Below are 25,626 nucleotides of genomic sequence, written 5' to 3'. Positions count from 1 at the left end.
TGATGTGTAAGCCCACTGCTAGTCTCATTGGGCCTGATTCAGAATTGAAATAAGCATGTGCAAGTTAGACAATTGCATATCATTTACGGTCAATAGGAAAGGTACACAAAAGTTTTGAGTTAAGAAGATCTAAAGTCAGATTGGTCATTTTCAGCCGTATTGTGAGGCTAGTTGACAGCCTACAGTCAACTGCCAATGCTTTTATATGTGTGTACATTTCCATCTATTTCAGTTGACTGTATTTGACTGAATTGTTTCGAATCCCACCGTACCTTCTCCGCTATGCAATCTGGTTTCCGAGCTGGTCATGGGTGCATCCCAGCAACGCTCAAGGTCCTAAACGACATCATAACCGCCATCGATAAAAGACAATACTGTGCAGCCGTATTCATCGACCTGGCCAAGGCTTTCGACTCTGTCAATCACAGCATTCTTATCGGCAGACACAACAGCCTTGGTTTCTCAAATGACTGCCTCGCCTGGTTCACCAACTACTTCTCAGACAGAGTTCAGTGTGTCAAATCGGAGGGCCTGTTGTCCGGGCCTCTGGCAGTCTCTATGGATGTGCATCAGGGTTCAATTCTCGGGCTGACTCTTTTCTCTGTATACATCAATGATGTCGCTCTTGCTGCTGGTGATTCTCTGATCCACCTCTATGCAGACGACACCATTTTATATATATATATATATATATATATATATATATAAAATGGTGTCTATATAGACCTTCTTTGGACACTGTGTAAACTAACCTCCAGACGAGCTTCAATGACATACAACACTCCTTCCGTGGCCTCCAACTGCTCTTAAATGCAAGTAAAACTAAATACATACTCTTCAACCGATCGCTGCCAGCACCTGCCCGCCCGTCTAGCATCACTACTCTGGACGGTTCTGACTTAGAATATGTGGACAACTACAAATACCTAGGTGTCTGGTTAGACTGTAAACTCTCCTCCCAGACTCACAATAAGCATCTCCAATCCAAAATTAAATCTAGAATCGGCTTCCTATTTCGCAAACAAAGCATCCTTCACTCATGCTGCCAAACATAGCCTCATAAAACTTACTATCCTACTGATCCTTGACTTCGGCAATGTAATTTACAAAATAGCCTCCAAAACTCTACTCAGCAAATTGGATGCAGTCTATCACAGTGCCATCCGTTTTGTCACCAAAGCCCCATATACTACCCACCACTGCGACCTGTATGCTCTCGTTGGCTGGCCCTCGCTTCATATTTTATTTGCCAAACCCGCTGGCTCCAGGTCATCTATAAGTCTTTGCTAGGTAAAGCCTCGCCTTATCTCAGCTCACTGGTCACCAAAGCAGCACCCACCCGTAGCACACGATCCAGCAGGTATATTTCACTGGTCACCCCCAAAGCCAGTTCCAAAGCCTTTCGTTACAGTTCTCTGCTGCCAATGACTGGAACGAACTACAAAAATCACTGAAGCTGGAGACTCATATCTCCCTCACTAACTTTAAGCATCAGCTGTCAGAGCAGCTTACAGATCATTGCACCTGTACATAGCCCTTCTGTAAATAGCCCATCTGTAAAACTACCTCATCCCCATATTGTTATTTATTTTTCTGCTCCTTTGCACCCCAGTATCTCTACTTGCACATTCATCTTCTGCACATCTATCACTCCAGTGTTTAATTGCTAAATTGTAATTTACTTCACCACTACGGCCTATTTATTGCCTTACCACCCTAAACTTACTTAATTTGCACACACTGTATATATACTTCTATTGTGTTATTGACTGTACGTTTGCTTATTCCATGTGTAACTCTGTGTTGTTGTTTGTGTTGCACTGCTTTGCTTTATCTTGGCCAGGTCGCAGTTGTAAATGAGAACTTGTTCTCAACTGGCCTACCTGGTTAAATAAAGGTGAAAAAAAATGTATGAAAATACAAATTGTGGAACTAATAAAGTTAAGTAAAAGTCATGTTTTTCTGTCCCAGATCTCGGTGTGGCTAAAGAGCAGTAACTGTGTTCTCTCCAGCAACACTGAGCCAGGCTCCCTGCTCTCCCAGTCTGAAGACATGCTCAACAAACACCTGGAACTCTCCTCACAAACACAGGTAGTCAGGGATAGCACCTGTGCATATACTCAACCTAATTAATGTCGCCTTTGTTCATTTACATATCTTGTACCAAGGTTGGGGTTAATTCCATTTAAATTCAGGAACTTCAGTTAACTTCCTGAATTGAATGAATTCAAATGGACCTAACTCTGTCTTGTACTGTACTGAAGTACAGTACCAGTACCAGTAAAAAGTTTGGACACACCTACTCATTCAAGGGTTTTACTTTATTTTTTACTATTTTCTACATTGTAGAATAATAGTGAAGACATCAAAACTGTGAAATAACACATATGGAATCATGTAGTAACCAAAAAAGTGTTAAACAAATCCAAATATATTTTATATTAAAGATTCTTCAAAGTAGCCACCCTTTGCCTTGATGACAGCTTTGCACAATCTTGGCATTCTCTCAACCAGCTTCATGAGGTGGTCACCTGGAATGCATTTCCATTAACAGGTGTGCCTTGTTAATTTGTGGAATTTATTTCCTTCTTAATGAGTTTGAGCCAATCAGCTGTGTTGTGACAAGGTAGGGGTGATATACAGAAGATAGCCCATATGTCCATATTATGGCAAGAACAGCTCAAATAAGCAAAGAGAAATGACAGTCCATCATTACTTTAAGACATGAAGGTCAGTCAATAAGGAACATTTCAAGAGCTTTGAAAATTTGTTAAGGTGCAGTCGCAAAAACCATCAAGTGCTATGATGAAACTGGATCTCATGAGGACCGCCACAAAAAAAGGAAGTCCCAGAGTTACCTCTGCTGCAGAAGATAAGTTCATTAGAGTTATCTGCACCTCAGATTGCAGCCCAAATAAATGCTTCACAGAGTTCAAGTAACAGACACATCTCAACATCAACTGTTCAGAGGATTCAGGCCTTCATAGTCGAATTGCTGCAAAGAAACCACTACTAAAGGACACCAATAATAAGAAGAGACTTGCTTGGGCCAAGAAACACGAGCAATGGACATTAGACCAGTGGAAATCCGTCCTTTGGTCTGATGAGTTTAAATTTGAGATTTTTGGTTCCAACCGCTGTGTCTTTGTGAGATGCAGAGTAGGTGAACAGATGATCTCCGCATGTGTGGTTCCCACCGTGAGGCATAGAGGAGGAGGTGTGATGGTGTGGAGGTGCTTTGCTGGTGACACTGTCAGTGATTTATTTAGAATTCAAGGCACACTTAACCATCATGTCTACCACAGCATTCTGCAGCGATATGCCATCCTGTCTGTTTTGCGCTTAGTGGGACTATCATTTGTTTTTCAACAGGACAATGACCCAACACACCTTCAGGCTGTGTAAGGGCTATTTGACCAAGATGGAGAGTGATGAAGTGCTGCATCAGATGATCTGGCCTCCACAATCACACGACCTCAACCCAATTGAGATGCTTTGGGATGAGTTGGACCGCAGAGTGAAGCAAAAGCAGCCAGCAAGTGCTCAGCATATGTGGGAACTCCTTCAAGATGGTTGGAAAAGTATTCCAGGTGAAGCTGGTTGGGAGAATGCCAAGAGTGTGTGAAGCAGTCATCAAGGAAAAGGGTGGCTACTTTGAAGAATCTCAAATATAAAATATATTTAGATTTGTTTAACACTGTTTTGATAACTACATGATTCCATATGTGTTATTTTATTCTACAATGTAGAAAATAGTACAAATAACTTCTCTGGTATAGCGCGCCAAATTCAAATATATTACTATAAAAATCAATCTTTCATGAAATCACACATGAAAGACACCAAATTAAAGCTACACATGTTGTGAATCCAGCCAACATGTCTGATTTCAAAAAAGGATTTACGGGGAAAGCACACCAAACAATTATGTTAGCTCAGTACATAGCCACTGAAAAACACAGCCATTTTCCCAGCAAAAGATAGTAGTCACAAAAAGCAGAAATAGAGATAAAATGAATCACTAACCTTTGATGATCTTCATCAGATGACACTCATAGGACATCATGTTACACAATACATTTATGTTTTGTTCGATAATGTGCATATTTATATCCACAAATCTCGGTTTACATTGGCGCCATGTTCAGAAATGCCTCCAAAATATCCGGAGTAATTGCAGAGATCCACGTCAAATAACAGAAATACTCATCATAAACTTTGATGAAAGATACATGTTTTACACAGAATTAAAGATACACTTGTTCTTAATGCAACTGCTGTGTCAGATTTTAATATTTTTTTACGTAAAAAGCACACCATGCAATAATCTGAGACGGCGCTCAGATTTAACCTTTCTCCGCCATGTTGGAGTCAACAGAAATACGAAATTACATCGTAAATATTCCCTTACCTTTGATTATGTTCATCAGAATGCACTGCCAGGAATCCTAGTTCCACAATAAATCGTTGTTTTGTTCGATAATGTCCATTACTTATGTCCAATTAGCTACTTTTGCTAGCATGTGTAGTACACGTGTCCAAACGCTCACGCAGATGCAGGCAAACGTCGAACGAAAACTTAAAAAAGTTATATTACAAGTCGAGTAAACTGGTCAAACTTAGTAGAGAATCAATCTTCAGGATGTTGTTATCATATAGATCCAATAACGTTCCAACCGGGGCATTCCTTCATGTCTGTAGAAGTTATGGAACGCAAGGCGATATCATGAGGAAAGCGAGTGACCAAGAACTGGCAATCTGCCAGACCAATGACTGAAACACCTCCCATCCGGCCCCACATCACACTAGAGGCTTCATTCAGCGTTCTACAGACTGTTGACATCTAGTGGAAGGCGTAGGAAGTGCAAACAGATCCATATATTACAGGGAATTGAATAGGCGATGACTTTAACATCGACCAGTCTCAGAATTCTCACTTCCTGTTTGGATTTCTTCTCAGGTTTTTGCCTGCCATATGAGTTCTGTTATACTCACAGACATCATTCAAACAGTTTTAGAAACTTCAGAGTGTTTTCTATCCAATRGTAATAATAATATGCATATATTAGCATCTGGGACAGAGTAGGAGGCAGTTCACTATGGGCATGCAATTCATCCAAAAGTGAAAATGCTGCCCCCTATATCAAAGAAGATAAAGAAAAACCATTGAATGAGTAGGTGTGTCCAAACTTTTGACTGGTACTGTATATGTGTCTGATACTATAGAGCTTCTCAATCCTGGTCATTTGGTTGTCAGGAAACAGGCAGTGAGGCAGAGGCCATGGCAGAACAGATAACGGAACTGAAAACACTGGAGTGTCCTGAAGCCACTGAGTTCTCCAACAAAGCATCACTGCTAGAGGAGGAGCTGAAGACAGTCACCAGAAACATCACATCCCGCATCGACAATATCCGACCATACGTGGGCTTCTTGCGAATTGCTGAGGAGGTTATTTTGTCTTACATTATATTTTGTTGAAATGTAATTATGTTTTTTGTTCTGTGTATGTTAGTGTTTTACAGTGGTAGGTGACACAGTGGTCTCTTGACTGACTGAACATCCTTGTTCTGTATGTATTTGAAGTGAAATGTGAATAACAGAATAACAGTGACATTGTACTGAATAGAGTTGTAATTCCTATGCTGTTTCAGGTGGAGGAGCAGATGCAGAGTCTACATGAGAGCTATAACTGGAAGCCAGAGGAGGAGGACAACAAGGAGAGTGGTGTCACGTCGAAGGAGATCGCTGATGCTAAGTGGCAGTCCATGTTGGAACGCTTCCTTGCCATGCAGGACCTGGGAAACAACTACATCAATTCATCTAACATGGTTAGACATTATTACATGGTTAGATAAATTGTTAGGACTCAGCTTCTTCAAATGCTATTATTCATGCAACAGTTTTGGCAGCCTGACATTTGCCAGTTTTAGAATAATTGATTATACTTATCTAGTAGAAGTTGGAAAACCCATTTATTGTTGCTGTATAATTATCTTTGGAATAAATTGTACTTAACAGGCCACTGTCTGCACGCATATAGAAAAACCTTAGAACCATTTATTACTGTAATTCAAACAAGAGGGAGAATGGTTAAACCAACATCCAGTGGTGCTTCGTATGTGAGGGCTGTAGGATACAGACAAGACCCAGTACCTGATAGCAATCGATTCTTTATGCTGGCATCGTCAGGTGAGTGAGGACCTGAACCTGAATGTGAGGGTAGCCATCAGTGTGGTGGAAAAGACCATGGAGGAGCTGAACAAGAAGAAGATGGACCTGTCGGACCTCTGGACCTCCTGGCAGCTCCACGACAATCAGGTGAAGTCCATCAAGAAACAGTGGAAGAAATACAAAGAACAATTGAAAAAGGTACAGTAAAAAGAAGTAGATAATGTATATCCATTACAAATTCCTGAATCCCAACCAATGTATTCTTAATGTATCATCAAGTGCAATATCATGAATTAGTAAGACCCCCCTGAATACAATGTCAGAAAATATGTTTTTTTTWAATTCCGTTTTTTTTATTATTCCGTTTTTTTAAATGTGTTTTTTACAGACTGTTCATGACCTGAAGAGTGTGGAGGAGGTTCTTGTCCCGACTTCTAAAGTAGATCTGGGAAGTGACCTTCAGACTGTGTCAAAGCTACTGGAGAACTTTAGCCTAGATAAGCCCCAGTTCCTGGTAAGAACTATAGCCCATTGACCTGTCATATAGGTAGAATAAATCACAACATTATTATGTATATATTGTATATATTTTTTACAGAACACCATGGTTTTATGAGTACCAATAGAATTATATAGTCTGTTTAAGTGTAAGTCAGAACACACAGTCAGTATACAGGCTCTAAGTAGCTTGACACCATGCCTGAATCTTTTTACATTTGTGTCATCTCCCTTCTCCCTTTGATCTGGCCCATTATGTGATATCCTATAAGTGAATATGCATAATTTTCCTCTATGTAATGTATGTCCCCTCTAGCAACTGAATGCGGAGGTAGAATACATGGTGAAGACATCAGAACTGTTGGCATTGAAAGGAATTCCTATCAAAGAGAAGAGTGAGAAGGTCACAGAGATGCTTCACCTTCATCAGAGAGTGAAAGATAACATCAAAGAGTACGAGTCTGTCCTCAAGATGGCTGTGAAGTTCCACCAGCTTTATGAAGAGGTAACAACACATAGTCTAAGGGTGCGGGATGCGTCCCAAATGGCACCCTATTCCCTACCGAATAGTGCACTACTTTTAACCAGGGCCCATAGAGTGCACTATATAAAGTAGTGCACAATATAGGGATTAGGGTGAAATTTGGGATGCTCCCATAGTCTACATACTGTAAATATCAGGGAGGATGTTATCTTTGCTGTAGTCTCTTCAGAGCCATTGTGTCTGGGTCTGGCAGGGAAACTATCTTTGCTGTGTGTTTGAGAGAACACATGGGATCAGTGTAGATCAAAGCTCTCTGCCCTTCATAGGCCTTTTCAGCTTTAAATGTCACATAAATACTGTAACTATCAGAGAGTTAGTTACCTATCTAGCTTTGCTGTATAAACCGAAGAACACAGGATATTAATTTAGAGATGCGCTGGAGATACAGTACCTCGCAGACCTTTTCAGCCTAAAATGTACCATAAGAGATTGATACTTTGCATGCTCCATCCACACTACACTACGCCTGTCAGTCAAATACTAACGATAGCTTTATGGTTGATACATTGACTCATATGAACGTGAAGGCGTGTTCTCAAAGCATATGCAGACCAGCTTTCACGTGTCTTCACGGAAATGTTCAATCTCTTCTTGTCCCAGTCTGTAATCCCAACATGTTTCAATTTGACCAGTATCGTCCCTGTTCCTCCCTAAATGACTATCGCCATGTGGCATTCACATCTGTAATTATTCAAAGGCTGTTCATGACACACATCAACACTATCATCCCAGACACCCTGGACCCACTCCAATCTGCACACCACCCAAAAGATCCACAGATGGCCTCTCCCACCTGGACAAGAGGGGAAATAACTATGTGAGAGGGCTGTTCATAGACCACTCCTCAGCATTTAACACCATAGTCCCTTCCATTCTCATTACCAAGCTGGGGACCCTGGGAGTGAACATCTCCCTCTGTAACTGGATCCTGGACTTCCTGACAGAACGGCCCCAGGTGGTGAGGGTAGGAAACAACACCTCCGCCATGCTGACCCTCAACATGGGGGATGCTCAAGGGTGTGTGCTTAGTCCCCTCTTGTACTCCTTGTTCACCCACAACTGTGTCCACCCACGACTCCAAGACCATTATCAGGTTTCCTAACGACACAACGGTGGTAGGCCTGATCACCGATGGCAATGTCACAGCCTACAGGGAGGAGGTCAGAGACTTGGCACTGTGGTGCCATGACAACAACTTCTCCCCCAACATCTGTAAGACCAAAGAGCTGATCGTGGACTACAGGAGAAAGAGGGGTGAGTACGCCCCCATCACATCGACAGGGCTGTAGTGGAGCAGGTCGTCGGCACAACAGCGCCTCTTCCCCCTCAGAAGGCTGAAAAGATTTGGCATGGGCCTTCGGAACCTCAAAAAGTTTTATAGCTGCACCATCGAGAGCATCTTGACTGGCTGTATCACCACTTGGTATGGCAAATGCACCATGCTCGACAGTAAAGTGCTACAGGGGGTGGTGCGGACAGCCCAGTACATCACTGGGGCCGATCCAGGACCTCTATATCAGGTGGTGTCAGAGGAATGCCCAAAAAATTGCCAAAGACTCCAGCCACCTAAAACTATTCACTCAGCTACCTTCCAGCAAACAGTACCGGGATATCAGCTCTCAGACCAACACGCTCCGAGACAGCTTCTACCCCCAAGCCATAAGTAGTTAATTAATGTTTATCCAGACTATCTGCACTGACTAACTGTCTTGCACTGACTTTATGCACACTCACAAGACTATATACTGTATACACACTATATACATACTCACACACATTACACTGACACTCTCACACAAAACCCATACACATTCACATACACTACATTAGCACATTGCACACACATGACAACACAAACACAAATACACACACACGCATACAGACACAACACACTCATATGCTGCTGCTACTCTGTTCTTTATTTTACTCATATTGTTATCTACCGTGATGCCTAGTCACTTTACCTTTCATGCACATATCTACCTCAAATACCTTGTACCTCTGCACATACTGTATCTCCCTGAATATAGCTCCATTCTTGTGTATTTTATTCCTCTTGTGTTACTATTTTTGGGAAGGGCTAATAAGCAAGCCTTCATTTCACGGTTAAGTCTACACCTGTTGTATTCGGCACGTGAAAAATCTATTTGATAGGAGAAATGAAGTTAAATAAACACCTATTTAATGAATAACGGCATCATTACACAAKATGAGTCTAGATATAATCCAAGAGAATAAATCAGCATTCTATGAGCTCAGGGGGTTTCCTAGACAAGATACCCCAGAACACACTAATAGAACACTAATTGAATATAAGGCTGCAATACTTGGTTATTCGAAATCGAATCTTGACCACCTGGTGATATGCAAACATCATCAAACATTCACATAGATACTGATCATAGCAACAAATAAACAGCCACCTAATTGGATAACCGTTCAGTAAACAGCATCCTAATTGGTTAATTGTTGTGTCCCCAGCTGGATAAGCTGTTAACGTCGGAGCCTGTGACAGGGTTCAGCGAGACGAGCCAGGCTAAGATCCAGCTGATCCAACACCAGGACAGACAGAGCCACATCAGACACCTGTACAAGCTGGCTATCTCTCTGGGAGGAGACATCAGCAACACTGTCCAGCAGTCGGTGAGACTGGAAGGCAACACCTCATCATTCACCACTGTTTGTTTGGTCGTCTTGACCCTGAGAGTTCTTTTTCATTGTGTTTGCACTCCCCTTGCTCCAAGTGCTGTATTACTTTACTTATTGTCTTTAAACTTTACAAATATTAGTATGCTTTTGAAGATCTAGTTACATTACATGGTCATTATCTAATGATACAGAACTTCTCTCTCCTTCCGTGCCAGCATGCCTCAGGGTTTACAGTGCAGCGTCTGCAGGAGCGTCTGGAGAGACTGGAGAGAGGTTGTGTGAACTGGAGCGCTGAGTCCAACAGGTGTGAAGAGAGCCTCACCAGCAACCTGCGCTACTGTGTCTTCAAGGAGGAGATCACTGAGGTGAAACCCTCTCTCAAGCACACGCGTACACACACACACACACTGCTTCAAGGAGGAGATCATTGTGGTCGGACGGTGAAACAACCCTTTGGCTTTATCTCAATAAGACTGTTAGTCTTGGTTATTCATCCCAATTTATATAACCCAGGCCCCAGATCAAGAGCCCAACTATTTATTTGTGTTGGGGCTTTAGGCTTTTGTAGTTGCTGGGGCTTTTTATTGTCTGACCTAGCAGCATAGCATAGCACAGCTGTCCCGGGTCTAAATTTAGCTCTGGGTCTGTGATCTTTGTCTCTAGAGGGCCTCTATTCAAAGTTACATTTTCCCCCTCCCTCCCTCCCTCCCTCTCTGCCATTTGTCTCATGTCACTCCAGTCAGGAGGGCAGATTCCTCTCGTATCAGCTGTGGAAGGGTAACCCAAATAAAAGAGTCCTCAATACCAGGGCCCTCAGTCAGACAAGGGACCAGGAGGTCTCCCTTACTAATTAGAGATTACCTGGACGTAAGAATTATTATCTGAGTGCCATATGCAGGCCTAGAGGTATGGTTGGTACTAGTCTAAAGTTCACACACAAATCTAGATTTATTAGTGTTCTGTTCCAAATCTATTCATGCTACTCAATTTTTACTCAAACACACCCTTTATGCCCGAGACATGATTTGTTTGGCCTCTATGGTAATTTGAAACTTTCATAAAACGTGCTTTTATCAATATATAACTGTATTTAAGATGGTTCGGAAATGAAACTGTTGTTTCTATTTGTGTTTTCTGTAGGGTTTCTATCTTGCACTGCTGGGTTGTACATACCATAAATATCTCTGCTCTTAATACACATACTTGAGATACCAATACTTGAGAAGTGAGGTCTTTGTGGGGAATCCTACCTGATGTCAGCTCCTGAGTGGCGCAGCTGTCTAAGGCACTGCATCTCAGTACAAGAGGTGTCACTATAGTTGCTGGTTCAAATCCAGGCTGTATCACATCCAGCTGTGATTGGGAGGTGCGCAGTTGGCCCAACTTTGTCTGGGTTTGGCCGGTGTAGGCCGTCATTGTCAGTAAGAATTTGTTCTTAACTGACTTGCCTAGTAATAAAGGTTRAAAATATATAATGTTAACTGGGATGCATTTATTAGCCGGATTCCGTTGCAAAATGTTTCCATTTGAAACAGGAATCGTTTACTCTTGCTACCAAATGTAAGCAAACCAAGCAAACAGAACAAAACTTGTTTTCGTTGCAAAACGCTTTCTATTTGGAGTAAACGGAGTAAAACGTTTTGCAACAGACAAAAGGTTTTGCAACAGAATCCGAATAATGAATACACCCCTGATGTAAATTATAAAGTGTAGATTTGTCCCTTTATGATTAGGTTCCATTAAGTTGTGATTATATCTGGCCAGCAGGGCACTGTTGCCTTCYGAGAGATGAGAGCTCCCCTAAATATGTCTTGAATATACAGTATCACCTGGCTTGGACCATTACTTGGATTGCATGTGACAGTATTTCATACACTGCCAACTAGCTGATACAGGTTGACATACTTCTTTTTAGCAAGGGACACCATACAGTTGGCTGAGCATACCTACAGTAGACATATCTAGACATTCACCAAACAGTGATGCACGTGTGCACTCTTATTTCAGGGGTGGTGTCAATTCCATTTCAATTTTGTCAATTCAGGAAGTACAGTAAACTGAAATTCCAATTTCAATTGTCCTTATTAAATAGCATTGGAATTTTCAGTTTACTTAATGAATTGAAATGTAATTATCCCCAATCCTGTTTTATGTAATTTTACAGACCAATATACAATAATGTATATCTGCATGAATAAACAACGAGAAGATACATTCCGAAAAAATATGACTTTCAATTGAATTACATTTTAAGTAGATTATATAATCAATAAAATCTTAATAGTAACGACTAGCTAAGCATTTAATATTAATAATGACTTAAGTAAATATTAAGCCATTATGCGTTAAGTATTAAGTAGTAATATTTGTGATTAGAAATTGAGAGAAGGACTTTTTTCTCTCTTTGCTGTGTCATAGTGTCACCATGAAAAAAGACAGACCATGTGGCTGTTGGTGTCAGTGAACGGCAGCCATGGTTATCTAGCCAACACCCTTTCATAAGTATGTATGAGTAAACATGATGGCATTTTAGCAGCAGGGGCAGTTGCTGCTGCTCATCAGCTGGGATGAGACCATTTAAATCAGACCGTGCTCTCAGATCCTTATTCTACAGTAGCTAGCCCAAGCCTACTGCCATCAAGACCATTCTGCTTCTCTGAACTACAGCAATCTCTTCTATTTTAAAATACTTTAAACAATACTTTGAAAGTAATCACCGCTGCTACTCTCTGTTGTTATCATCTATGCATAATCACTTTAATATCTCTACCTACATGTGCATATTTCCTCAACTAACCGGTGCCCCCGCACATTGGCTCTGTACCGGTACCCCCCTGTATATAGTCTCGCTATTGTTATTTTACTGATGCTCTTTAATTACTTGTTACTTTTATTTCTTATTCTTATCCGTATTTTTTTTAAACTGCATTGTTGGTTAGGGGCTTGTAAGTAAGCATTTCCCTGTAAGGTCTACAGCTGTTGTATTCGGTGCATGTGACTAATAAAATGTGATTTGATTTGAATGACTGACTATTTTGAATGAGAAGAAAACCCAACATAAATGAGACAGTTTTYTTTTTAATGTTTTGAACTCGGATAATTGTAGTAATCTCAAAATAACACAATTGTGTGGTCTTAATGTCTTTAGCAAACCAATACAATTCTTCTTCTGTATCTATTTTTATAGTTCCCTAAAGGTTATTTACTCTGGTTCTTTTAAGTTATCACTGAGTCAGAAGTCAGTCATGTAGTTCTCAGCAGCAGCTGGCTCAGTAGCTATACAGTAACTGCTTTGGCAAGCCCAACTCCAGCTACTTGGGGCTCCCGAGTGGCGCAGCGGTCTAAGGGACTGCATCTCAGAGCTAGAGGCATCACTACAGAGCCTGGTTTGATTCCAGGCTGTATCACAACCGGCCGTGATTGGCCCAGCGTTGTCAGGTTAGGGTTTGGCCAGGGTAGGCCGTCATTGGAAATAAGAATTTGTTCTTAACTGACTTGCCTAGTTAAATAAAGGTTAAATAAAGGTGAGATAGTACAGTCCTGTTGGACAACAAACAGCCTTTCCTTAAGGTTTCCTTGAAACTCATGCTGTGTTTTTGGCCTTTTGTGATTTGCTGTGATTTGACTCCTCAAACCCTCTCTCTCTCTCTCTTTCTCTCTATCTCTTTCTCTCTCTGTCTCTCCCTTCCTCCCCTACCCCCTCTCTCTCTCTGGGCGGTAAAACTCACCATGTACCCAAACCCATTCCAGGTCGGGAAAAAGCCAGTAAGATAGTTAGAGTTATATGAGGCTCCCAAAATGGGTTGTGGAGGGCAGGGGGAGGTTGGTGAGGCTGCAGCTGTCCTGGTCTGACACATGAGCTGCCCATTCTACCATTGCAGAAGCCTGTCGACCAGGACAGAAATGGCCCTGCAGTATAAATCACGTCCCCAGACTTAGCCATTGAGATCACCAAAATAATCCCCCCAGTGACTGAATCTGAATCCAACCCTGCTCTGATGCACTGTTCTGTTTTCCTGGGATAGGATACCCAGCCCCCCTCCTCTCAAACCATTTCTCTGGTGGTGCTGTTAGATGGTACATGTTCAATGTTCTGTAACTGTATCAAGGGGAGTGAATTACAATTGATTTAGCTGCCAACACAGATAAGAAACACGGGATGATGGTATAGGATTTTAGGTCTTAACTGATTGAAATGTTTTGTATTCTGATTGAAAGCCTTTGTTATTAATATATATATATTTTACATTTCAGCTGAGAGAGTCATTCAAGGATCTTAAGAAGAAATTCAACAACTTGAAGTTCAATTATATGAAGAGAAACGACAAGTCAAGGAACCTGAAAGCAGTTAAAAACCAAATCCAGCAGATAGAGATGTATAATGAAAAGTTACAGGTGAGACACATCCTGTTTGCTATGAGAATCCAGTAAAAAAAMAAACACATTTCCCTCTTTCCCTGCTGTTCAATGGTTAGCATGCATATTTATTTTGCCTCTTTCTATGTTCATTCTTTATTAATTTCTTTCTCTCTTCAACCAGGTATTGAAGAAGAGAATGCAGGCTTTCACAGTGAAAGTGACATCCAGCACAGAGAAGCATCTGAAAGGCAGTAGCCCCAGAGAGATAGAGGATGCTGTCAATGAGTTACAGAGACAGCTGGGGGACTTTGACAAGACTGTGGAGGAGTACAGAGGAAACCTGGACATGAGCGTGAAACTGCAGCAAGCTATGGAGGAGGTGCATGGTTGGACAACACTTAAGAAGATACATCATTGACCCTATACTTGTCAATTATGGAAATTAACATCTTGTCAAAAATCCTCACAAATTTTAGGGAATTGGATATAGTATATTTTGTGTTATGATTGTTATGATTTTTCTGAATGAAGTGGATCAACACGCATTTTCTCCCCTTATCTCTGGCGCAAATGTCTCACAATTCTTCTGCTTTTGAATTTCAGTATCAGTTCTGGTGTGATGAAGCAAGTGCTACAATTGTGAGAGTAGGGAAGTACTCTTCCCAGTGTAAGACCAGGGAAGCAGTGTCTATTCTATACAAGCAGTTTGAGAAGTTTGTTTGGCCCACTGTGCCCCAGCAAGAGGAGAGGATCAGCCAAATCACAGAACTGGCTGTCCGTCTGCATGGTAAGGGGCCAGATCACACACAACAAACCACCATCTTGATTTTAGAAATAATTTTTCGGGTCTGGGTCATCTTTTTGGGGGGTAACGAAATGGATGCTTACGTAGCTTACTGTACATATAGCTGAACAAAAATGTTGTTTCAAAATGTAGGGGGGGATATGTCCCCCTGTCCTTGTGGAAGTTACGCCCATGACACTGGCATTGAGGACTGTATGAACTGTCTTTAATGTACAGGTGCTGAGGAGGGAAAGAAGTATATGGAGAAAACTCTCACCAAACACAATGAGATAGTGGAATCAATAAAGGAACTTTGTAATGGATTAATGGATTTGGAGGCTAAACTACAGGTACAATGAATTTGTTGGGGGGGCCTAGTAATTTTCTTCAGTAATTTTAATAGAAAAGGACCTAAAAATATGTGATTTTCCTCTGATTTCAGAATGAGGCTTTGAAGGAGGAGCCTGAAATAAAAAAAATGCATAATGTCATACAAGAGGAAAACAAACAAGAACAAAAATCAAACCAAGAAACAGAGAAAGCTGAGATGTACCCCCAGGAGTCTCTTGATGTGGTAAGTTTATTGAGATGGAAACAGGACACTACTTTGTCAGCTTCTGTGGGTTTGAATCCCACTTCTGACACCATCTGTAAACTGTAAAAAACAAACAATAGTTTCAGTATCACAATTGTTTACTCATAGTATGTTAAATGAAATGTGGGTTCCCTGCATTTATTCAGTCTGAGCTGAAAGAAAGTGGACACACTCCTGAACTAACCATGGGAGGGAACGGGAAAGAGGTACCCATCAAAACATTAGAAAATACAAGAAGCAAGAAACCTCATATCCGCAAAACAAGGAGCCAGGACCTTCCAGACAAACACCACCCAGAACATCACAACAAAGTGTTATCAGAGAGCAGGTACCTTCAACTGTGCATCTCCGCCACTATCCACACGTAGTTTAGTTTAGTTTATTTGCACAAATAGAAAGACAGTTTGTAACAGTAAAAAAACAAGAGTATGAGCAGAAAAAAGCCTAAAAGTGCTTGTCGAGTAACTTTGCGATCACACACACATTCCTCTCCCCTTACTCCCCTTTTTCTGTTTTGTTGATATTTTATTATATATATTTTTTTACTATTGTAAAGAGACTTTGATTTGATGAAAAGGGCTATATAAAACCCATGTATTATTATAATTATTATTATAGGTATCACACACAGAAGGCGTACTCAGAGATGAGCAGAGTGGAGACCATCACCAGCAGGTCAACGCAGGAGAGTAAAGACCAGCTGAGCACCTCTTTCTGCTGCACACACACCTTCAACCTGTCCTGTTCACCGCTGGAGAGGGACAGGAAAGTCCATGTGCTCCAACAGGCAGGGATCAAGTCTCTGGTCACCTCTCCTACTGTTCCTCCTCCCCCAGTCTTCGCTTCGGCTCCCAGCTTCTCTGATATACAGAGAGAGTTCCAGAAGAAGGAGAGGCAGGGCCCTGCTCAGAGGAACTTCCCTGGGTTTCATACTTCTAATACTGATCAGATTGGTCTTCTTACAGTAAGTCCTCAGTAAGACTATTGGCTTTCCAATTATCATAACTTATTATCATACTTTTTTTCTGGCCCAAAATCCCATGAATAAGGGATGTGCATGTGACTATACATCAAATTTCAATCAATCAAATGTATTAAAAAGCCCTTTTTACATCAGCAGATGTCACAAAGTGCTATACAGAAACCCAGCCTAAAACCCCAAACAGCAAGCAATGCAGATGTAGAAGCATGTGGCTAGGATAATCTCCCTAGAAAGGAAGGAACCAAGGAAGTAACCTAGAGAGGAACCAGGCTCTGATGGGTGGCCAGTCCTCTTCTGGCTGTGCCGGATGGAGATTATAACAGAACATGGCCAAGATGTTCAAACGTTCATAGATGACCAGCAGGGTCAAATAATAATAATCACAGTAGTTGTAGAGGGTGTAACAGGTCAGCACCTCAGGAGTAAATGTCAGTTGGCTTTTCATAGCCGATCATTCAGAGTTAAAGACAGCAGGTGCTGTAGCGAGAGAGAGAGTTGAAAACAGCAGGTCCGGGACAAGGTAGCACATCAGGTTTGTGAACAGGTCAGAGTTCCATAGACACAGGCAGAACAGTTGAAACTGGAGCAGCAGCACGACCAGGTGGACTGGGGACAGCAAGGAGTCATCAGGCCAGGTAGTCCTGAGGCATGGTCCTAGGGCTCAGGTCCTCTGAGAGAAGAGAAAGAGAGAGAAAGAGAGAGAATTAGAGAGAATTAGAGGGAGCATACTTAAATTCACACAGGACATTGGATAAGGCAGGATAAATACTCCAGATATAAGAGACTGACCCGGGGCGCCAACCCGGACAGGAAGATCATGTCAGTGACTCAACCCACTCAAGTGACGCACCCCTCCTAGGGATGGCATGGAAGAGCACCAGTAAGACAGTAACTCAGCCCCCGTAATAGGGTTAGAGGCAGAGAATCCCAGTGGAGAGAGGGGAACTGGCCAGGCAGAGACAGCAAAGGTGGTTCGTCGCTTTATCCGGGTAGCCGGAATGTAGAGCATTGCAGTAGTCTAATCTAGAAGTGATAAAAGCATGGATACATTTTTATGCATCATTTTTGGACAGAAGGTTTCTGATTTTTGCAATGTTATGTAGATGGAAAAAAGCTGTCTTGATAGGTTTGTCAAAAGAGAGATCAGGGTCCAGAGTCACGCCAAGGTCCTTTACAGTTTTATTTGAGACGACTGTACAACCATCAAGCTTAATTGTCAGATCCAACAGAATATCTCTTTGTTTCTTGGGAACTAGCATCTCTGTTTTGCCCGAGTTTGAAAGTAAAGCATTTGCCGCCATCCACTTCCTTATGTTTGAAACACAGGCTTTCAGGGAGGGCAATTTTGGGGCTTCACCATGTTTCATCGAAATGTACAGCTGCGTATCGTCCGCATATCAGTGAAAGCTAACATTATGTTTCCGAATGACATCACCCAGAGGTAAAATATATAGTGAAGACAATACATGCTATTATTGTGTATTTGTTTATTTTTTCCAATCCTTGCAGGGCGAGCCTTTCTCCCAAGATGCATCACCTCTGCTGCTGCCCGCAGGTGGTCTGACAGAGGGGAACCTTCAGCGGCATAACCTCATGACAGAAGAGTCCCTGTCCAATGACGAATATGAGTGCACTTCCCCCGACGACATCTCTCTGCCCCCGCTCTCCGAGACCCCGGAGTCCAACATCGTCCTATCAGAGAATGACCTGGACCTGGATAGTTTCTGTCTCAGCTCCCAGTCCCACACCATTCACATCAACCAGTACAGCCACCAGTTACGCTCCACACGTAATAATGAAAACAACAACAGCCAGAGCCAACAGAGGATCAGAGAGCAGACTGAAAGCTGCAACTCTCCTACAGTCGGCCTCAACACCAAGTTCAGAGAGGAGTCCTCTTCTTTCGTCCACAGCACCCTGACTGTCCCAGCACCGATCCTGGTCTCAAACACACTCTCCAGTATTCTGAAAAGCAAGGGAATCCCCAACCTCCCAAAGCCCAACCTCCCTAATCTCCCACCAGTCGGCCCCCTAGGCCTAAACGAGTGCCACCAGACCATGTATTCCGTGCATGAGAGCTCTGTCACAGAGACGCAGGAGTGTGTGCATGACCCAAGCAGCGTGATGGTCCGAGGAGCTGCCGCGCCCTCTGCGTTCCCTGCTGCTGCCACCACTCGTTCTCTTAACACGCATGCTACACCCTCCCCATTAACCACCACAGCAGTCACACCCACAGACCAGGGCCAAGACCCAGACCTGTGCAATCCAACAGCCATCAGAGAAGAGATCAGACTGCCTGGTACCAGCCGGTCCGTGGGGAGCACCCTAGCAGGCAAGGGCCCTCCTCACTTCTCCAAACTACTGTCTAGTCCCACAGTTATGGAGGGGTCGCCTGTGACCCTGGAAGTGGAGGTCACTGGATTTCCAGAGCCTACTTTAACATGGTGGGTAGCTCATAGGCATTAGTTGTAGTATTAGACCAATATTTATCTAATAGTAGCGTAGTGGCTGCGTTTGAAATGGTATCCTATTCACTATAAAGTGCACTACTATAAAGTGCCCTGTTCAAAAGTAGTGGACTATATATGTAATAGGGTGCCATTTTGGAGACAGACAGAGTATTTGGTGCAAGTGATAAACAGTAGAATTTCATAATTTTAATCAAATATTTTTATTATTTTTTATTCTTCATTAGCATGACAAGTTTTTAGCATAAACGGCCACTGCTTATTCTACAAGCAAACTGTACACCAATGTGTTCGGAGTATTCTATAAATCAATTCCAAAAGGATCGTTCAGGTGGAGCGGAGAGGACACATTGAGAAATGATAAGATCGATTTATATACTGCATGAATAGTTACATCTGAAACTCAAGTCATTTTTGGTGGATAACATTTATTCCATTTCATTTAACTCAAATAATCTGTGAGTTTTTTTACTAATCTTACGTTTTTTTTTTTTTTACTTTTTAATAACATCACTTTTATATAACACAAGTTCGATCATTAGTCACTTTAGTAGAACATTGAATAATATAATTGCTTGGATTGATTGTGTTTCAGCTCACCCTCTGATAAATAGGAATGTGATTTGTGTCTTTCTTGTGTTGTGATTGTGTTTTGTGTTATAATTCACTTCTTGCTTCAGGTTCAAGAATGGAGAGAAACTGACCAATGATGAGCACATAGAACTGTCACAAAAAAAAAGCAAACATGCATTGTTCGTACAGAAGGTCATTGAGACCGACGCAGGCCTCTATGCGTGCCGGGCCGTCAACTCAAGCGGCACCCTGTCCTCTAGCGCCGCTCTTCAGGTGAAAGCACGTAACAACAGCTGTCCCGAAGCCGACTACGCTCTTCTCAAGCTGGACTGGCACACTTGTTTTGGTACTCTGTGTTTTCTCCTGTACCTCCTGTACTTATTGCTGTTATGAAGTAATACTAAATATTATATCAAGCTTTTCACTGCCAGACCCTTTTCCACTCTCACTGTAATGGAAAGTAGTGTTGATGTTGCACAGTAGTACACTGGATAACCCTAATTTTAACTGTGAAATCTGTAAGGCTGCCTGAGGTGTCACTTCTGAACGTGATCACAATAACCACTTACATACTACACCCAAACACCAACTGTGTGTATGAATGTGAGCTTAATTTATTTGTAGTTTAGACAATTGTTTAATTTGTGCATAAAACCAAATTATATCTCCACTTCAGTCAAAATATCCATAATATTATACTTATATTTTATCTGCTTTTTATCTAAGTTAGCGCATTTGATTCTGTGCCTCTATGACCAAATGTCCTACAATTAATGAGAGAATAAGGTATATTTAATAATAAATGCTAAAAACAGTAATTTAGCAATTTCTTCAGTTTCAATACTGTATTACAGTGCATTCGGAAACTATTTAAGACCCCTTGACTTTATTTCACATTTCGTTTTTTTCATCATCAATGTACACACAATACCCCATAATGACAAAGCAAAAACAGGTTTTTAGACATTTTTGCACCCCCCCAAAAAAAAAAAWCTGAAATATCACATTTACATAAGTATTCAGACCCTTTACTCAGTACTTTGTTGAAGAACCTTTGGCAGCGATCAGAGACTGGAGTCTTCTTGGGTATGATGCTACAAGCTTGGCACATCTGTATTTGGAGAGTTTCTCCAATTCTTCTCTGCAGATCCTCTCAAGCTCTGTCAGGTTGGATGGGGAGCGTTGCTGCACAGCTATTTTCAGGTCTCTCCAGAGATGTTTGATCGGGTTCAAGTCCGGGCTCTGGCTGGGCCACTTAAGGACATTCAGGCACTTGTCCTGAAGCCACTTGTCACGACTTCCGCCAAAGTTGGCTCCCCTGCCTGTTCGGGCGGTGCTCGGCGGTCGTCGTCACCGTCCTACTAGCCGCCACCGATCCCTTTTTCGTTTGTCTGTTTGTTTTGTCTTATTAGTCTCACCTGTGTTTCTGTTGTTTGGTTTAACGAGCTTCCCTATTTTTAGTAGGTGGACCCGSCCTTGTTTTKTGCGGGATTGTCTTTATGTTACGTGTGTGCGTTTTAGGTAGAGGTGGATTTATTTTCTTAAACTTGGCACCCTGTGTTTTTTGGGTTGTCACGTTGTTGTCCGCGCCCTGTATTGTTGGGCTTATCATTTTGTGTGCCGAAGTAAAGAGCACTTTTGCACAGTGGAACTCTCTGCGTCTGATTCCTTCACCCACCTAGTCCCGCGTGACACCACTCTTGCATTGTCTTGTCTGTATGCTTAGGGTCGTTGTCCTGTTGGATGGTGGACCTTCGCCCCAGTCCTTGCAGCTGAAAAACACCCCTACAGAATAATGCTACCACGACCATTCTTCAACATAGGGATGGTGCCAGGTTTCCTCCAGACGTGATGCTTGGCATTCAGGCCAAAGAGTTCAATCTTGGTTTCATCAGACCAGAGAATCTTGTTTCTCATGGTCTGACAGTCCTTTAGGTACCTATTGGCAAACTCCAAGCTGTCATGTGCCTTTTAGTGAGGACTGGCTTCTGTCTGTCTACTCTACCATAAAGGCCTGATTGGTGCAGTGCTGCGCCAAACTTCTTCAATTTAAGAATGATTGAGGCCACTGTGTTCAATGCTGCAGAAATATTTTGGTACCCTTCCCCAAATCTGTGCCTCAAACTAAACTTGTCTCAGAGCTCTAAGGACAATTCCTTCAACCTCATAGCTTGGTTTTTGCTCTGACATTCACTGTCAACTGTGGGACCTTATGCAGTCAGGTGTGAGCCTTTCCAGATTATGTCCAATCAATTTAATTTACCACAGGTGGACTCCAATCAAGTTGGAGAAACATCTCAAGGATGATCAATGGAAACAGGATGCACCAGAGCTCAAATTCGAGTCTCATAGCAAAGGGTCTGAATACTTATGTAAATAAGGTATTTCTGTTTTTGAATGTTGTGTAAATGTGCAAAAATGTCTAAAAACCTGTTTTTGCTTAGTCATAATGGGGTATTGTGTGTAGATTGACGAGGGAAAAAATGTATTTAATCTATTTCAGAATAAGGCTGTAACGTAACAAATGTGGAAAATAGGAAAGGGTCTGAATACTTTCCGAAAGCACTGTATGCCCTTCCTATAAAAGTCTCAAAGTCTTTGAGATATGATGGTAAATTGTGTTAGCCAAGTCCCCTTAAATATCAATGTCTTTCAAATAAAGTAATGCTTCTGATATCTAAAAGTTGTATGTATTGTTTGTGCTTTCTCTGCCACTACATTGTCATAGCTGTTTTATGGTTCTAGCTACAGTTTAATGCACATTTATCAAACATTTCAGATTGAAAGATCTGTAGGAAGAGAACTGAGGTGTTCAGTTCTTGCATTTTACTAGTCTGAATTATTATTGGAAAACTGTCAACCTAACACATGATATCACTTTATATTTTTTTATTTAACTAGGAAAGTCAGTTAAGAACAAATTCTTATTTACAATGACGGCCTACCCCGGCCAAAATGGACAAAGCTGAGTTAATTGTGCGCTGCCCTATGGGACACCCAATCACGGCCGGATGTGATACAGCCTGGATTCAAACCAGGGACTGTAGTGACGCCTCTTGGACTGAGATGCAGTGCCTTAGACCGCTGCGCCACTTGGGAGCCCACACTAAAATCATATAACCACATGAAACTACTCTCACCTATAACACAATTAAATAACCAATGAAAATGATCCCATGGCATTTTGACAGACAAATAGCACCTGGTTTCAAAGATACAGTATATCTGTAGTGTTGAAGGAATACCACGCATGACATTACTTGATTTGTAGCTTTGCTTCATTAGTTCACGATTTGTTTTACAAAACAAAAATAAATTCAATGTTTTGGGTTATTAGATAAGGCAGTTGAAAAAAATATACTAATAACTGGAAATCTCAGACTGTGCCTTTAAGGTTGTCTGTTCTGCTGTTGTACTGTATGTTGTGGGGTAACAAAATCTCTCAGGTCAAGCTGTGGTTCCCTATTCTCAGGTTACACCTCTTCACTCCCATCCACCTCTCTCTCCATCTCCCCACTCCACTAACTACTACTTCACTCCGGAGATGATAAGGCTGGCTCCAATCCTGTGATAGAGGGCTGAGATAATAGCTTGAGATTGGCCTACCTGAACATTTATTTGCAACAGATAGAGGAGACAATGTGGCTATTCTTGATAAAATCACTAGTATTTGACATGCAAACACCCCATTTAATTCCTGCAGTTTGTTACAAGTGAGGTGAATTTATGTCTTTCTCTACTCAGCAGACATTGATGGTAATTAGACAATTTATTCTGAGACTTTATTTTGGTAAGCATTTTTGTCTACTGATTGACTTACCTTCACCTTGAACAAAGCACAAGCTCATCTAATTTGAAGAATATATCCTGCTGAACCTACTTGACCTAATCAAACAATGCATACATACAGTAAATAGTGGAACCTGGTCTCCCCAGCCTAACAATGCCATACATACAGTAAATAGTGGAACCTGGTCTAATGTCATACATATAGTAAATAATGTAGCTGGTCTCCCCAGCCTAACAATGTTCAATACATACAGTACATAGTGTAGCCTGGTCTTCCAGCCTAACAATGCCATACATACAGTAAATAGTGAGCCTGGTCTCCCAGCCTAACAATGTCATACATACAGTAAATAGTGAACCTGGTCTCCCCAGCCTAAACAATGCAATACATACAGTAAATAGTGGAACCTGCTTCTCCCAGTCTACTAACAATGCCATACATACAGTAAATAGTGAAGCTGGTCTCCCCAGCCTACAATGGTCATACATAAACAGTAAATAGTGAAGCTGGTCTCCCCGCACCCTAACAATGTCATACCACTACAGTAAATATAGGAACTGTTCCCCAGCCGACACTGTCATACATACAGTAATGTGAACTGGTTCCCCAGCCTGACAATGGTCATACATACAGTTAATAGTGGAAACCTGGTCTCCCCAGCCTAACAATGTCATACATACAGTAAATAGATGAACCTGGTCTCCCCAGCCTAACAATGTCATACATATAGTAAATAATGTCGCCTGGTCTCCCAGCCTAATGCCATACATACAGTAAATAGTGGAACTGGTCTCCCCAGCCTAAATGTCATACATACAGTAAATAGTGTAAGCCTGTCTCCCAGCTACAAAATGCCATACATACAGTAAATAGTGTAGCCTGGTCTCCAGCCTAAACAATGCCATACATAACAGTAATAGTGTAGCCTGGTCTCCTCCAGCCTAAACATGCCATACACATAGTAATAGTGTAAGCCGTGTCTCCCCAGCCTAAATGCCATACATACAGTAAATAGTGAACCTGCTCTCTCCCCAGCCTAACAATGCCAATACAATGCCATACATACAGTAAATAGTGCAAGCTGGTATTCCCAGCTTGTGGATCTACTCATCAGTTCCTGTCAAAGCCAGAACATAAGGGTATCCTGGTGGGAAGAGATCTCTACCTGGAGTGTGTCATCTCGGAAAGCCTGCTCCCCGTGTCATGTGGTTAAAAGATAGTGTGGTTGTAGCTTGTGGCGAAGGCGGGCAGGTGAACAATTAAACTTGAAAACATTATACACAAACATACAACATACAGTACATACATCAGACAATGAATTACATTATTGAACTTTACATGACAGTTTTAAAGAATGTTATGTGAATACCAATTAACACAATTTTCCACACAAAAAAAGGTCAGGACATACAGGCACATTTCAAAACAGAAGTCGACATTACACATAAAAGTCATTGCTCATATTACTGTTGGACCTGATAATATTTGAGTTGTAAAACACATAAGCACACAAGTCCAGGACTACGCTTAGTCTGTGTCTGGGAAACTCTCCCTACATGTTTGGAGGGTGTATTTAGCCTACCTACAGCTAATCCAAAGAGGATTTTCCTTGAACAGATGAAAATAACTTTATTACCCTACAATGTCCGATTTAAAGCCAAAGTAACACTCACGTTCTGCTAAAGAGGAGTGTTGTTGTGCCAGATTCTGGGAAGTATGTGTGTGTTGCTAACAATGAAAGGTGAAGTCTGGTGTTCTGCAGTGGTAGTCGCAGGTAAACCGTTACATTTAAAAAAATCCTCTACGTGTTTGAAATAAGAAAAGTTACTTTTTTCTATAACCTGAGTACATAACTGTCCACAAATGTGAATTTACGTGTGATCTTAATGCTTCAAGAAATGTGACTTCTCAACTTCTGTTGTCTGTGTTCCCCTGGCAGGGCCGAGCCAAAGTGTCTCAAAGCCCTGGCAGTCGTCATGATCAACACACTGAAAAACCAGATGGGAAAACACTACATTCATCCTCAACAAGTTAACAAGATAAAAATTCAAGATGGTCAGGAGGGGAAATAGGGAGTCTGGGGACTTAAATAAAGACAATGTATTGATTGGAGTTTGAAAGACTGGCATGAAATACTTTTTTATTAATACTGTTCTAATGCATTGTCCAATACATATCTGAATGTGTTATTGGAGTGCTGTCTATTTCAGTC

General features: G+C 41.7%; 1 protein-coding gene across 1 annotated transcript in view; it reads left to right on the top strand.

Moving 5' to 3' along the window:
- Positions 1 to 22,300, top strand: part of LOC111977601 (coiled-coil domain-containing protein 141) — a 48,361-nt gene extending 26,061 nt beyond the window's left edge. The window contains exons 10-26 of the mRNA XM_024007108.2: positions 1,972 to 2,091; positions 5,258 to 5,449; positions 5,653 to 5,829; positions 6,191 to 6,370; positions 6,561 to 6,686; positions 6,987 to 7,175; positions 9,696 to 9,857; positions 10,079 to 10,228; positions 14,118 to 14,258; positions 14,404 to 14,601; positions 14,826 to 15,009; positions 15,244 to 15,356; positions 15,449 to 15,580; positions 15,748 to 15,929; positions 16,220 to 16,565; positions 18,093 to 19,027; positions 19,732 to 22,300. Coding sequence (XP_023862876.1) covers positions 1,972 to 2,091; positions 5,258 to 5,449; positions 5,653 to 5,829; positions 6,191 to 6,370; positions 6,561 to 6,686; positions 6,987 to 7,175; positions 9,696 to 9,857; positions 10,079 to 10,228; positions 14,118 to 14,258; positions 14,404 to 14,601; positions 14,826 to 15,009; positions 15,244 to 15,356; positions 15,449 to 15,580; positions 15,748 to 15,929; positions 16,220 to 16,565; positions 18,093 to 19,027; positions 19,732 to 20,017 — 3,813 coding nt within the window. The 3' untranslated portion in view covers positions 20,018 to 22,300. The remainder of the gene's footprint in view (positions 1 to 1,971; positions 2,092 to 5,257; positions 5,450 to 5,652; positions 5,830 to 6,190; positions 6,371 to 6,560; positions 6,687 to 6,986; positions 7,176 to 9,695; positions 9,858 to 10,078; positions 10,229 to 14,117; positions 14,259 to 14,403; positions 14,602 to 14,825; positions 15,010 to 15,243; positions 15,357 to 15,448; positions 15,581 to 15,747; positions 15,930 to 16,219; positions 16,566 to 18,092; positions 19,028 to 19,731) is intronic.
- Positions 22,301 to 25,626: the final 3,326 nt, after the last annotated feature.

The sequence above is a fragment of the Salvelinus sp. IW2-2015 genome, linkage group LG2, assembly GCF_002910315.2.
Source record: "Salvelinus sp. IW2-2015 linkage group LG2, ASM291031v2, whole genome shotgun sequence".
Lineage (NCBI taxonomy): Eukaryota > Metazoa > Chordata > Actinopteri > Salmoniformes > Salmonidae > Salvelinus > Salvelinus sp. IW2-2015.
This window is presented reverse-complemented; position numbering and strand designations above follow the sequence as displayed.